The 16,057-nt window shown below is 39.4% G+C and overlaps 1 protein-coding gene across 1 annotated transcript in view; it reads left to right on the top strand.

Annotated features, from left to right (window-relative positions):
• The window catches only part of Unc13c (unc-13 homolog C), a 502,014-nt gene that overhangs the window by 345,813 nt on the left and 140,144 nt on the right, over positions 1–16,057 (top strand). The window contains exons 18-19 of the mRNA XM_085844784.1: positions 4,829–4,962; positions 13,209–13,294. Coding sequence (XP_085700910.1) covers positions 4,829–4,962; positions 13,209–13,294 — 220 coding nt within the window. The remainder of the gene's footprint in view (positions 1–4,828; positions 4,963–13,208; positions 13,295–16,057) is intronic.

The following is a 16,057-nucleotide window of genomic DNA, read 5'->3' as shown; positions in this document are numbered from 1 at the left end:
ATCTCTGTTTTCACTTGGAGTATATTCACTGTCTCTAGAAATTTGTTCAAATGACTGCAGACCTGGGAGGAGTAGCTTTTGCTGCTGGTGCACAACACATTACTGCTGTATGTAAATATATGCACATATATGTAAATGTACATACATATATATGTATATATATGTGTGTATGTATATATACATATATATATAATATACTTTTTTGGAAATTTTAGCTGTTCTATCAACTTTGAAAAAAAAACATTTACCATGTTGAGCTGGCAGTGTATTGAAATTAATGGCCACATTGGCTTAAAAAAAATTTCTCATTTGTACAGAAGTAACACACTACTGACTATGTAAAGTCTTATCTATATGGGTTTGATTGGACAAAGTCAAAAATAGTTCTCTAATTGATGAAGAAATACTGATGCTATTGTTTATCAACAACTCACACAATTCTCAATTGTTCTAATAAATACTTCATCTGCCTCTTTATGTGCTGGTAAACAAATTACAACTGTTTTTTACTATCTTGAGAAATATTTTAACTATGGGAAGAAAAGTGATAATAGAGGATTTAAAAAAAAAAAAAAAAAACATTGGACTCCTAAGGTCTAATTTTCTCACTTTTCTGACTTTATGTGACCCTGTAAATCTTTGTAAATGATCTCCGAATGACACAGAAGTCAGAGTAGATATTGTCTGTGTGGACATTTCCAGAGCCGAGGTGTGATAAGGAACAAGGGAAAGGTTCACTCCTGTGCGAGCAGCCAAGAACTCCTGAGCAGCACTGAGGAGCAAGGACAGAATTTGCCTCGGGTCCTGCATTGATTTTTAACTTTGGCATCTTCTTCCTTTTTGTATTGTTTGTGGTAGTCTCCTTGATTTCACTTTAAAATGCACAGAGTCTACTGTGTCTGAGCTGACTAGGAGTGGGCCCAACCCTTCCTTGCTGTGATGACCAAGAGACTCACATCAGGTTAAAACCCCTCAACAGCTCCCTTCTGAGCATGCTTCTCTGCTCCTAAGAAACTCCAGAAGCCTCCCGGGGCTGTTTTCTATCTTCTCACATTGACTTCTTCAAACCAAAGCAGGAATACATGCCATTTTGCTTAAGTGTAACTAGGGCATTATTAGTCTTTTAAGATTGCCAGGGTGAGTGATCTTAATGTCACTGTGGACATAGCTGTGGCATTCTGATGGCACTCTGGATGAATAGAGTGGGAAGTCTGGGAAGAGCTGAGGGGGGAACCAAACCGGGAACCTCGTGGACCTTCCTTCCCATGGAGTCCAGATCTGGTCTCTCTTTCCCATGGAGTCCAGATCTGGTCTCTCGTGATCCTCAAAGCTGAGCAGAATTAAATCAGCATTCTCGGGGAAAGCGAATGAAAAGACCAGGTCAACATGAGCTACAGATGAGTAACGTGGTAGAATTCTTCGGTACAACAGGGCATAGAAGTTAAATGGGAGCAAGTGGGAACACTCTAAAACTCGGGGGGAAATCAAATGGAAATGAAGTAGTCCCTGTCTGTACTTATAACTCAAAGTGCAGATGAACACACACTAGCCAGGACCATCAGGAACTCAGAAGAGATGCAGGGATTTCACATGAGCAGCAATAACTTTATGGGAAGATTTATTTAAGATACAAAGCTCAGAATAAGTAGCCTTGTATTTTTAATATACAGAAATTTTCATTATGACTGTAATCCATATAATTTGGACTTGAAGTCAAAACTAAGAAGGAACAAGAAAAGCTGTACACTTTCATGTTCCCTATGTGCTTAGGTTTGGTTTTTGTTTTTTTTGTTGTTTTGTTTTTTGTTGTTGTTTGTTGTTTTGGTTTTGGTTTTGGTTTTTCGAGACAGGGTTTCTCTGTATAGCCCTGGCTGTCCTGGAACTCACTTTGTAGACCAGGCTGGCCTCGAACTCAGAAATCCATCTGCCTCTGCCTCCTAAGTGCTGGGATTAAAGGCGTGCGCCACCATGCCCCGCATGTGCTTAGCTTTTCTTTTCAGATAAGAACAAGAGGTAGATATTATGCCAGCTCTCAGTTGCCATATTGTTAGGATGTACATAATGATAAGCCTTGAATATTTGGAAAGAGTTGAAGACCTTGCAAGTGAAAACATCGGTTTGAAATTCAGTTCTTTCTATATATAGTAAGTCAGCCATGATCACTTTGTTTGGGCAAAGACTCAAAGGCAAACAGGAAAGTGTGAAACCCACACACACACAGACCATGTGAGAGGCCCTGTGTGTGCTGATGACTGAGCATCAGTCATTTGAGAGGGACATTAATGGAAGTGGGTTGCCCCTGTAGATGATTTGAAGAGCATATGTGGCCTTTTCTGTGGCTTTTTCTGAGGAGCGTCAGCCACTGACCAAGCTTTAATTAGCTTGGCTCAGCTGCCGCAGGGGCTTTGGTTTGGCTGTCGAGAGTGATCGCCACCAACCTTTGCTCAGAGTTCTGTCGTGTGAGGTCCAGTCCTTGTGTACTCAGTCTTCAAGGCTGACAAGGGTTTTATTACATTTGAGATGAGCTGAGAAGATCCCTCTTGTACAGCTATTGGAGACAGAAGAGATAATGGATAGAAAGGGAGAGTCGGCATGTCTGCAAGACAAAATCAAGAAGGCTGTTTCCACAGATGTCCAGACCATCACAGGTTGCCTTGGAGATAGAAGAAGGGCACTTGAGAGAGATTCTCGTCTTCAGTCAAGTCTAAATGTAGACTAGGATAAATGCTCTCCTTTTTCCTAGCCAATAAACTTCCCACCCTGGTCTTCATGGGGATCTTCAATGCCCAAGTGTCTAAGACTTCTGTCCTATTTCTTAAGCCAATTACAGAGTTCCTATTTTTAACCTGCGAAGTGCTGGAACTAAGATTTCTTTATCTCAGGAGTTTGGAGAAGTCAAACAACCATCTCAGCATGAGGTGGTTGCAAACATTATAAAACAGCTAGCTGTATAGTGGTTGACTTTATGTTAATTTTCCTTCTTATGTTTTTATTGCATATTGAAGCTTGTTCTTTTTTAAATTTCCAGGCTCACTTCTGTATCATTTACTCCTTTTGTTGCCCAGGTCTTCCAGATTCTCAGCATAGATATAACTTGTTACCAACACCTTTCATGGTTACTTAACATCAATATTCCTTCACAGGACACACACACAGTGCACAAATTATGTATGTTGTGTTTGGAGGCTGTACTGGCTAGTTTTGTGTCAACTTGACACAGCTGGAGTTATCACAGAGAAAGGAGCTTCAGTTGAGGAAATGCCTCCATGAGATCCAACTGTAAGGCATTTTCTCAAATAGTGATCAAGGGTGAAAAGCCCCTTGTGGGTGGGACCATCTCTGGGCTAGTAGTCTTGGGTTCTATAAGAGAGCAGGCTGAGCAAGCCAGGGGCCCTCCATGGCCTCTGCATCAGCTCCTGCTTCCCTGACCTGCTTGAGTTCCAGTCCTGACTTCCTTGGTGATGAACAGCAGTATGGAAGTGTAAGCCAAATAAACCCTTTCCTCGCCAACTTGCTTCTTGGTCATGATGTTTGTGCAGGAATAGAAACCCTGACTAACACAGAGGCACAATAGATTGCCTTAGCTAGAGTCATGTCCATGGGTACTAGATACACTTGCCTGATTTCTAGTCTTCCTTCTGTTGCCAAAGGAAGCACAATAAGGGGCCGTATTCTCACTTAAGTGGGAATGATAATGAGGGGGTGGCTGATTGAAACATAGCTAAGTTATCTGTCTTGGTAAGCACTGACATATAAACACACATAGCCAGTTAGCACAGGATGGCTAAACTTCTGGTCCCAACAGAAAACATAGCAACTAAGTACAGAGTAAACTGAGCCATGTCACATCTGATGCACAGTTCACATCAGAGTTTGCTTGAGCCACAGACTGAGGGTTCTAGACACTCTGGACATAGCACAGCGACAAAGAAAATGTAGTTATAGATTCTATATGTTTTACCTATTGGTATTCTTGAATGGAAATTATGTTTCTCTGTACATTTCTTGTCTAAATTTAACAAGTAAATATAAAACAAGCACTCTAAGACTAAGGACAGACAGTAAAATAAATCAGGCTACTTTATCTGTATGTTGGAGAGAATTGTGTATGTTGAAAATGAAATTGATATCTAAAACATTTACCATTACTACTGTACTCTGTCACCTTAACGTGAGTTCGGACAATCCCAAGCCATAATCTGCATTCTAGAGGTGATCCTTACAGAATTCAAGGTTGTTTGTAACCAGGTGAATTTGAGTCTTTCAAACTTAATATGATCATGACTTTGGACAAAATAATTGGGCTTAATATATCACTCCCCTCCCTCCCTCTCTTGCCTCTCCCTTATTCCTTCCTCTCCCCCACATCCTCTCTCTCCCTCCTTCCCTCCCTTTGTCTTTCCTCTCCCTTCCTCCTCTTTCTCTCCCTCTCTCCCCTCTGTCCCCTACCACATCAACACACACACACACACACACACACACACACACACACACACCTTTATACACGTAACCTTTTATTTCTATCTGTGGAAGAAGCCATATTAAAGGAATAGTTTATATAATAATCCCTAAGGTTATGGACTTGTAGCATTGAGAGAGAGAAATTACCTTCCAGAGCCAAGTGAAACCCTAGCCAAATATGAGATTAGAAAGAGGAGGCTAGCAGCTGGCTTCATCCTACTCAATGAAGAGAGGAAAGTTTGTTCCTCACATAATCTGCACATGTTTTCAGAGTTGTTTATCTGATCCTCCTGTGGACAGGACAGCACGCATGCGACTGAAACCTTCCTGTTTGACCTCTTTTGCCTCTTGCTTGCCTTGTGAACAGAGCAAGAAGCAGGATGTTCCTCGAGAAGACCAGGGACCAACCACCAAGAACCTGGACTTCTGGCCACAGTTGATTACACTGATGGTCACTATTATTGATGAGGATAAAACTGCCTACACCCCTGTTCTCAATCAGTAAGTACACGGGATGTAGAAGTTGGCAGAGTTCATCCCAATGTCTAAAATGTATTACCTTCATTTACGTACTACCTACATTCTAATGACGCTGAAAGTTTTTAATTAAACCATATAAATACTTTTATTTTACTTTTATCAGTAAATATCAATTCAGTGATAATAAGCTTTTTTATATTTAAACTACAAATCACATAGTTGGTTGGCTGTGATTCAAATATTTCCCAGGATTTGATTTTATTTTGTTTACTGCAGAATTTCTCTGTCTCTCCCTTTTTTCCATCTTAACAATGACACAGATCCAGTCTTACTGTTGAGATCTGGGTTTATCATTTTTATTGTCTTTCCAGGCCAAGAAAGCCTGAATTGTAACTTATATTAAATTCAATTATAATTGCAAGTACAAGAAAAAGTATTCCAGCTTCACCATTTTTGCCTCTTAACTACCCATTTATTAAAAGTTTTATTTTTAAAGAGTTATTTAGCCAGGCATGGTAGTGCACACCTTTAATCCCACACTTAGGAGGTAGAGGCAGGAGGATCTTAGTGGTCAACCTGGTCTACAAAGGGAGTTCCAGGACAGCTAAGCTATTGACCCAGAAACCCTATGTCAAAAAATCCAAACACACGAAAAGTTGTTTAGTTTTATTTTATGTATGTGAGAGTTTTGCCAGCATGTATATATGTGCAACGTGTGCATGCAGTACCCATGGAGGCCAAAAGAGGGGGCCAGATCTCCTATAACTGGGGCCATGTGGATGCTAGGAACTAAACTAGGTTCCCTGGATGAGCAGCAGTTGCTCTTAAGTGCTGAGCCATTTCTCCATGTCACTATTCATTTAAATTGTTTAACCCACTGAATCCAGTTAGATATGTGGCTTCATCCACTAAGGGTTGAGGAAAACACCAGTGGACATATTCTTAAGGAATACTGACTCTGCCTGTGCACACAGCTATCAACTGTAGTAGTTCCTCTGCTAGGGATACGGTGCCACAGCCATCACAGCCAGGAACAGTAGCATCAATACCCAAGTCTTAGCCTGTGGACAGCTGCTCCTGATTGTCTTATATAATGTCTTACCCATACATTACATATGGCCATCACAGGTCGTTGTGTCTTTGATTCTGTTTAAGTGGTGTTTGTTTGTTTGTTTGTTTGTTTGTTTGCTTGTTTTAGTTCTCTTTCACTTGCATTATGGAGAAAACTATATGTCTCTCAGATGCCATCTGATGAACGATAAAACTTCAGCTTGTACGCATGACTGCCAGTTACACAGAGCATAGCCTGCTCCTTCTTAACGAGCAAGTTTTTCTTTAGACATACTCTGCACCTTACAGCAGAACTCCACACTTAATGGGTTCTAATTTTATCTGCTGTGACTAATGAATCTGAATTATCAAATTTGGCAGGTTATGTTTTCCTGATTCCACTAAGATATTTGTGAGATAATAAATTGGTTTGTTAAATTGTTGTGTCTCATAAGACTCCAGGTTTAAAACATTTATGCTCTGTATTAATTGCTACAAATTAAAAAGAGGAATCAGAGTGTAATAAGAGGAATGGATTGCTTTCTTCATTAAACAGCCCTATTATAAATTATTAATTAAGTTAAACTGAGGCTTCTTTGAAAACACAAAACAAGTGTCTTTTACATGGGAGAATTTAATTTGTATATAGAAATTCTCAGATTAGTGTAAGTACAGTCACTTAAATATGCATATGTATACATACACACCATGCACACACACACACACATACACACACACACACACATATACATGAATATTTGACATATAATTTAGGTTTAGATTTAACTTTTAAGAATACACATAATAACTTCTACATGGTAAAATCAGTGTTCTCGTTCCATTTCTGTTGCTTTGATAAAATATCCTGACAGGAGTATCTGAGTTAAGAAAGGGGGTGTTTTACCTTCCAATTCCAGGTTACAGCCCGCGATAGCCAAGAAGTCAAGGGGACTGGGATTTCAAAGAGCTGGTTAAATATCGTAATCACAGCCAAGAGCAGAGAGAAGCAAATGTGTGTGTGCTCACTTGCTTGCTCTTTTGTGCTCGGCTCCATTTTTTCTCTAACATTATTAAACAGTCCAGGACTCTCTGGCTAGGGCATGGTGTTGCTCATTCTGGGCTGGATCTTCCCATATCAGCTACAACAATCACTCACAGACTTGCTTACAGGCCAAACTGATGCAGATGGTCCCTCCCTTAGATTCTCCTCCACGGTGAAAATAGGTTGATTCAAGCTAACTATTAATGCCAAACCTCAAGTCAGGAAATGTGTGGAGAGTAGATACCTCTCTTTCAGTCCTGTTTTGGAGCTCTTTCTTTCTTTCTTTCTTTCTTTCTTTCTTTCTTTCTTTCTTTCTATCTGTTTGTTTTTTGTTTTTAGAGACAGGGTTTCTCTGTATAGCCATGGCTGTCCTGGAACTCACTTCGTAGACCAGGCTGACCTCAAACTCAGAAATCCGCCTGCCTCTGCCTCCCAAGTGCTAGGATTAAAGGCATGTGCCACCACCGCCCAGCTGGCACTATTTCTAATTAGGATATGAATGTTGTTGTGTCTGCTGGGAGTTTTGAAGTCTTAAAAATCTGTTTACTCCTAAAGACATAAAAACTTCTTCTGCAATCTAGTTCATTGCCATTAATTATATTATCCTCCTATGTTTATCTGAAGACCAAAACAAGCAAAAATAAAAATAATTTAAATTCACTTTCTGTCATAAGTATTTTCCAAATAATTAAAAGTTAATAATAATATTTTTTCCCTTATGTCTTATTTATGGTTAGAATTTTATTGCCAATAGCAATAAACATTTGTTGGATACTTTTGGTGATCAAGTGAGTGTATGAAACATGTAGGTATAAAAGCTCACTTAACCCTCACAGTGGCCCTATGCAAGCTCGTGTGTCACACTGTTGCTATCACTCTCCCGTGATGGATGAGGCAATGAGATGAAAGAGACCAATAATTATTCTACTGGGTAAATTAGCTAAGCAGCAGAGGAAAAATCAAATCTCTGCCTTTTGGATCATGCTGAGATTTAGCCAAGGGATTTTACTGCTATTGTTTGCTAAAGAAAATAGAATATGTTAAACTGCAAATGTATAGATTCCATCTCTATCCCAAATCAAAGAGGGAAATAATCAACTGCAGAATGTATTGGAAGAAAAACTTCTGCTTTTAAAATATCCTCCTCCGTTCTGGAAATGTATGGTGAATTCAACATAAAAAATTTGGTGCCAAAACAAGATAATATATTTTCAAAGTTTATAAAGAAAGCAATTCAAAGAGAAGTATCATGGGCATCCTGATGCTGTAGGACCTCTGAAAAAAAAATGAAATTGGGGCTGGAGAGGTGGCTCAATGGTTAAGAGTATTCACTGCACCCAAGTTAGGTTCCCAGCATCCATGTCCGGAAGTTCATAACTACCTGTAACTCCAGAGTCGATGCCGTCATCAGACCTCACAGGGCACCACACTCACGTGTACCCAGTCATACAGTGACAATGTATACACATAATTAAAAATAATAAAAACAAATCTTTAATACTAAAAATTGAAACTGCCAGGTGGCGGTCGTACATGCCTTTAATCCCAACACTGGGGAGGCAGAAGCAGGCAGATCTCTGAGTTTGAGACCAACATGGTCTACAGAGTGAGTTCCAGGACAGCCATCAGTACATAGAGAAACCCTGTTTTGGAAAAAAAAAAAATGTAATCAAGAGACGGAAGCCACTGAGAAAAACCCATAGGGAAAGTAGAGTGGCTCTTCTTCGGACGATGGTTTTCTTTAATCATCTATTTGATATTTTTTCTCATAATTATGCATTTTCCTTTTCTTTCCAAGATAGAAAAAACAACAACAACAACAACAAAATAATTTTGGAAACTGTAAGCTACTATTTATCTCAGGCTATGGTTTCCTCAAGCATATTCAAGAAAGTTCACACTTACAGACGTGCCAGTGCTTTGTGATAGAGAGATGCTAGTGTCAGATGCATAGGAAGTGTGTTCTTCCATGTTCTCCTCTGGAGTCACTGCAGGAACACAGATTAACAAGATACAAGTACATACATGAAGTTAGAGTACATTGCTTGGGGGTAGAAGCATTCCTAGGAAAGGGCAATGCAGTGGTGAGTCCTGGGTGTCTCCAGAGTAGAGATGAAGAGCAGAGAGTGATGGAGGAATGTCACTGAGCAGCATCAGCAAAATGACAGCAGAGGTGACTGGGAGAGACAGCAAGTCTTCCTCCTGGATTATGTGTCTCCTAAGACACAAATGTCCCTGCTCTCTGTGTGTACCAATGGCACTTCTTACCTGCCACACAAGGGTCTTCAACCTCTTCCCAGAGCAGAGAAAGTCCTTCTTACCTGTGACATTGCTTTGACTTAAAATATCCCATTAAAGGGTGAAAGAGACAGCTCAGCGGTTTAGAACGCATACTGCTCTTCTAGATAACCCAGGTTCTGTTCTCAGCAGCATTTTTGATAGCTCACAACTGCCTGTAACTCCAGCTGCAGAAGTTCAACGCGCTTTCATAATTAAAACTCTCCATAGACTCTCTCACACACAGGACACACACACACATATGCACATGCACACACACATGCATGCACATCTGAAAAATGTATTCAATATAGCAAGGTGTCATATTTGGTACAGTATGGCCCAGGTCTGAAAGACATGTTTTTGTAATAACTAGACAAAACTTAAGCAAGAGATGATGAAGCTCTCAATAGTACTGAAACCAAAAGATAATATCAGAAAACAAACTCTAGATAAGTTAAAGCCTGTGTCGAGATGAAATCATGGAAGTACACACTTAAAACCTTATCACCAGCAGCAGCTCTGTCTTTTCTCCTTAACGTCTGAATCTTATTCCACTGTATCAGGTAACTCGAGGGTGATGGAACCAGTAGGCAGACATCAGGATGCAGTGTGGGAGCTCAGGTGTCTGCCCTGGGTAGGAAGCAAAGCCCTTTAGAGAGAACTGGTGGCAGCTATGATCGCATGCTTACAGTTTGTTACCACTTGTGGTCTGAGACAATGCATCGCACCATCGTTTTGTTTAAACATCTTGGAATGTTGATACAGTCTGCCTTTCTTTCCCTGTGTTTTTAATTTTGGGTGGGGGTTGGGGGAGGGTAAGTACACATCTGAGTACAGCACCCACAGAAACCAGAAGAGGGACTTCCATTCTCTGGAGCAGGAGTTAACCAGTGGTTGTGAGTCACTTGATGTAGGTACTGGGAGCTGAACTCTGCTCCCCTCTAGAGCAATGTTGGCTCTTAACTGTTGAGCCATCTCTCCAGTCTTGGATGGGTGGGTTGTTTGTTTTTTTTTCTGTTTTTTTTTTTTTCTTTTTTAAGTTACTTGCTCATCAGCTTCTTCTTTCTCCAACCCTCCGACTCAGAACACTTCTTTTCATATTAATATTGCCAGTTTTATGTAGGCTGTGTGTATTTTTCTCCAGTATAGCTCTGTTTTAGTTGAAGATTTCATTTGTATTGGCATTTTGCAGATTTAAGATTCCACAGTGTCTGTACGCTCCTTTAAGTCAATTTTTTTAAAGATTGGAATTGAGCCTTGACTATGAAAACTGCGCGAAGTCACAATTGATTGCTAGAGTCTGTGTTTTAAAGTTTTCGGATTCAAGCTTCCAGATTTAAGGCAATATTTCTGAAGTCACTTGTGGAATCTCTGCTACAAGCTCTGCAGCCTCCAGCTGCTGTGCATAGCTTCTTCCTTCTCACACAGGCACAGTCCATCTTTTTTTCCCAGATAAACTATGAATGGCCGTACGCTGGTGGTCTGTATACTAAGTTCGTGTTCACTAATTTACCCTTGTGGCTGCAGTATATCCATTTTAGTTGTAATTGTGTTTCTGCACACCATGTCCTCACAGGAGTAGAAAACAGGAACAAAAGCCCACCTAAGCCCAGAAAGACCCATGGGGTCTTCTTAATACTTTGTATTTTCATTGCATGGATATTATGTACAGATACCTAGATGTATAGCTAGGTACTCAGCACTTCTTGCTGCTATTATAAATGATGCTGTTATTCAAATTTAGATTTCTGATGGTTTATTACTAGTATACACAAATACATAGATTATGATCTTGGAGCTTTCTTATGATGGCTTTTTATAGTAATTGGTTAGGCTCTTTCAATGAGGAAAGTTTGGGTTGCTTTAATTTTGTTTAGGGTGTTCTTTTTCTTAGTTTTGAGACAGGGTCTTACTATATTAGCCCAGGCTGATCTAGACTTGCAGGCTTCCTTCCTCAGCCTTCCCAGGACCAGGATTATAACCCCTGCCACCTCACCCAGTGCCAAATGGTTTGTTGGTAGCATGTTGAGCATTCTGTATGCAGATTGTCATGGCATCTACAAATGCAGCCCTCTTCTCTCCCTGTCAGTTTTTTCTTCTTTACCCTGCTTCTTTTGCAGAATTTCAGAACTTCACTGATGTTTTGTAGGAAAACCAAGAATAAATATTATTGACTTTTAGTTTTAAGAAAAGATTTACTATACATGAGTGGACATTGGAGTTTGCCACATGTTTCCTGCATCTGGTGCAGTGACTATCTTTTTTTTTTTCCATTCAGTCCATTGATTGGTAAATTACATTGTTTAGTTTGTGAATGTCAAACTAACCTTGCATTTTCTCAATAAACCTTTTTGATGATAATCTTAATTGTCTTGTATGTATTGTGAGATAGAATCTGGTGGATGCTGGAGAAGTACTTCATGGTTGAGAGCACTTTCTGCTCCTGCGGAGGACCTGAGTTTGATTCCCAACATCCACATTAGGTAGCTCACAACTGCAGTAGCTCCAGCTCCAGGGAAATCTAGCATCCTCTTCTGGCCTCTGTGGGCACTTGCACGCACATGCACACACACACACACACACACACACACACACACACACACACACACACATACACACACACATACACACACACACATACACACACACACACACATACACACACACACACACACACACACATACACACACACACACACACATGCACACACACACACAGATATACACATACACATAATTAAAATAAAATAAATCTTTAAGAGGCATTAAATTCAGATTTTTTTACTGGAGATGCTTGAAGTGATGTATATAAGATGTATTAATGTATAATTTTATTTTTGTCCTTTTGTTCAGGCACTAGGACCTGATACACTCTTACTTTAGTTCAGATTCAAAAATTAAATTTAATTAAATATGATTATCTATTTTCTCCCCCATGAGCCCAAAACATTCATTATGTCATTAATAATTTTACTTCTGCTTGCTTGCAACATAAAAAATTAATACAACACAAACTAAGTGGTATCAGCACCCATGTACAAATAAAACCTCTTAAAATAATTTGTCTATGATTATTTTTATATTTATAAAATATATTGAAGGCTGAGGACTAGTTTATATATGTATGTGTTTATTAATTTTTTTCATGGTAAGAGTTCCATTCTAAGTTTAAGTTTTGGTAAATAAACCTATAAATGCATGTTTTAACAGATGAGTAGATATTATGAAAAATCTAATGTATGTTTTTCAGCCAGGAGTATCAACGAAGTATATACTATTCTTTGTGCGGAAAGTGTAATTAGAATAAGTGCACATGTGTTGTTTTACTCAAGGTCAGAGCAACATCCTGTGTGCTTAGGGAATGCTCTTTAGCTTCAGCAGAATTAATTTACAGAATTAATCTTTCTACATTTGGTTTAGAAAACAGAAATCTCTATGCTTTGGTATATCATGTGCATCACAAGTGTGTGTGTGTGTGTGTGTGTGTGTGTGTGTGCTGGGTCTCTCTAGTGTTATGTGATATCTGTTGTTTGGGTTTACTTTATCTACTCTCAAGGTGAATGCGTAGAAGACATTACTTGGTAAGACAGATAGAGCTGTTCTGACCTAAACAATTCACTGGGACATCATGGGAATCTCTTGGCTCTGCTACTTTGGTACCAATATAATAATGCTTATTTTCCCCACACATACTAATATTTTCCAGCTTATACTTTGGTATGTATCCTAACCCCCAGCTTATTAAAGTCAGTAGAAATAAATTGTATAAATGAAAGTATACATGATTGTGCGTGGGCTGTGTTATAACAGCTGTGGTTATGGGTGGAATGAGACATTTTGGATTTTCAGGGATGCCATTATTTTTGATACCCTAACACGATGTGTTTTGTTTTAGGTTTCCACAAGAACTAAACATGGGGAAGATAAGTGCAGAAATCATGTGGTCTCTTTTTGCTCTCGATATGAAATATGCTCTAGAGGGTAAGTCCAAAACTTATCATATTTTCTGAAATATATGTAAAAAAAAAAACATTGTAAAACCTGGATTTTTGTGTTTAGCTTAGTTCTAATGCATATTACTACATGGTCAAAGATGAAGGTCACAAAGTATTTAAAAGTTCCGAAGAACACTTTTTTTTTTTTTTTTTTTAACCAATTAGCCCAAGTTACAATGTCAAGGTATGCTCTCCATCTATAGAGATATGCAGAGGCTGGAATTGTCTGTGAGAACTTTTTCCTCAAAGTGAGCAACACCTGAGGAAGCTATTTGTCTCCAACAGGTACTATTTGGAAATAGTACCTATAGATAGGTGTGGTTAAAGTACAGCCAGCACTCAGACAAAGTCAATAGGAAGGCTTTTCATCAGGACCACTCCTCTCAGCAAGTGCAAATTCAATAGTGGAGCTTAGGTTAACTGTGTCTGTAAATGTTGTTTGAGGATCCCATCTACACATAGAGGTTGTAACAGGACCATCAACTGACAGCCATCCTTGAACACAAAGCCTGGGAGAAGTCTTCTTCAGTCAGCAAGTGGATAGTGAGCCAGGGAACACTAAGTGGCTTCTCTCTCAGTCAGTGTGAGGTGGTAAAAAAAAGATATTAGCCCAATCCTTTCCTGGAACAAGACTATGGAAGTGAATTATAAGCACTGCTGTTGGTAGACAGTTGCCATATCAGAGCAGGCTGATAGCAAGTGTCTGGAGACACTTCTAAATCAAACATGAGGTAGAGACACCACACCTTTCCAGGAGCCGTCAGTGAAGGAACACTTCATTGACAAAGAAGAATAAGAAATAGGACCAAAATCTCCCCAGGTAAAGAACATAATGGAAATAGAGTCAATACATGGTGCGTTTGAGAGAAGAAAAGTCAGAGCATAGCAAGAAGTAAGCTTGGAGACACTGGTAAGGGTGAGTTTACAGGGCCCAATGGGCCCCTCAAGGAATTTAACTGTGCTGAGGGAAATAGAAAGGGTTTGTCTTATTCAGAAGCAGCTTAGAAAAGTATTTAGTCATCTTATAAGATTGACTGATGTGGTAGGACCAACTCAGAGCCTATGATCCTTGAACCACTGCTTCCCACTCAGCCTTGCTAAAATGTAAACTTGATGTCATCAAAAAAGAACACTCAGTCTACTAGCAACTAAGGCTCCCCAGGTAGCATCTCTTTCCATGGGCCTGTTTCCTGTACTCCCAGCCATCCCTGAGCTCCCTTGGGACATCTAAACTGTTACATAGTCAGCAGTAGAATTCTCAGTCTGACCCCTGTCCCAACCCCTGGTCCAACCCTGTTTCTTCTCCATGCTTCCTGTTGTAGCTCTTGGCATGACATTCATCTAGTGGCCTAAACCAACAGAGTTAGGTCAGCATTGATTCCTTCATGTCCTCATGGGTCTCCATCATGGCTACTCTCATGCCTGAGCTTCTCATCCTACTATCCATCTCAGACAACCATGTACGATTCTTCTGGTGTTAAATCCTCAGAAAAGACGTCCTCTAATACAGTAGTATTTCAATAACAAACTATAGAAATAACTCAATACTATAATGAACTATACACAATACTTAGTAACTACTTAAGGCCCTCTTAATTCAAAGGAGCAAGAGAAATAGCCATGGAGGACATGCCCATCTGTGGTCTTTGGGGCATGCTCATCATTTTGTTTTTCTGTTCTTTCCTATACAAGCAGGGGAGAGTACATTGTCTCAAAATATCAGGTAGTGGGGAAAGGTGCGCCTCCCCACTCCACCTGGCACAGCCCAGAGGAACTAATGTTTCAGATCCATGTCAAGGAATACTGACTGCCAACCTGTCCCAGTATTTGCTGTTATAGAGACTTACTAAAATCTATTTGGTTATTGACTGTATTACAGACCCTTCATTATCAATTTGACACACCAACCCAGGTGTAGTGGATCTCACCTATAGCCCCAGCACTCGGGAGGCAGGGGCAGGTGAAACTCTGAGTTCAAGGCCAGCCTGGTCTACATAGGACAGACAGAACTAGATAGTGAGACCCTATCTCAATAAAACCAAAAAGGAAACAAAAAATCTATCAGTTTCAGACAAGGAAATATGTATCCAAAAACATAAAACTTGAGATTTTAACATTTTTGAAACAGTTGCACTAGAAATGCTGCCAGTAAAATTTTCATTAGCTTTGATCATAAGCTTATTAATTGTATGTTCATAATTTCATACCCAATACAAAAGCAGTAGCCCTAAATCCTGAGATTCTATCATCAAAAAGTAGTCCAAGATCAGTCAATCAATTAACATTTCATAGCCACTGGGACTCAATACTCTGAGCAAGAGAATTGTTAATTTGACTTTGATATTGTTCACTTGTCATCTAATCTACCCACTTCAACTACATAATTCAGCAATTGTTGCCATTTTACACTTTGCACTTGTGAGTATTTTTAGGAAGGTATATGTAGTATCGTAGGGGAATAACTTGGATTATATATCTTATATGACAGAAGCCCCATCAGGCTTTATATTGTAACAGGATTGGATTTGTCATTGTATATTCAGAAAACATTAGTATAAACTAATATATGTATTTGTATGAAAGAAGTTGTAAATAGTACATTGAACCCTGAAGACAACTCTAGAGTCCTTCACCATTGCAGCTGAGCACCTTGGTGGGATTTTAAACTGGAAGGGGATGAAAGATTTGAAAGTCACATGATGCAGAAAGCTTGATCATTTCTTATATATGAGTTTGAGCAATTAGCATA

This window comes from Mus caroli, unplaced genomic scaffold (assembly GCF_978045245.1).
Source record: "Mus caroli unplaced genomic scaffold, Mus_caroli_1 scaffold_11, whole genome shotgun sequence".
Classification (NCBI taxonomy): domain Eukaryota; kingdom Metazoa; phylum Chordata; class Mammalia; order Rodentia; family Muridae; genus Mus; species Mus caroli.
Note: the sequence above shows the minus strand (reverse complement) of the source record. Positions and strands in the feature narration are given on the sequence as shown.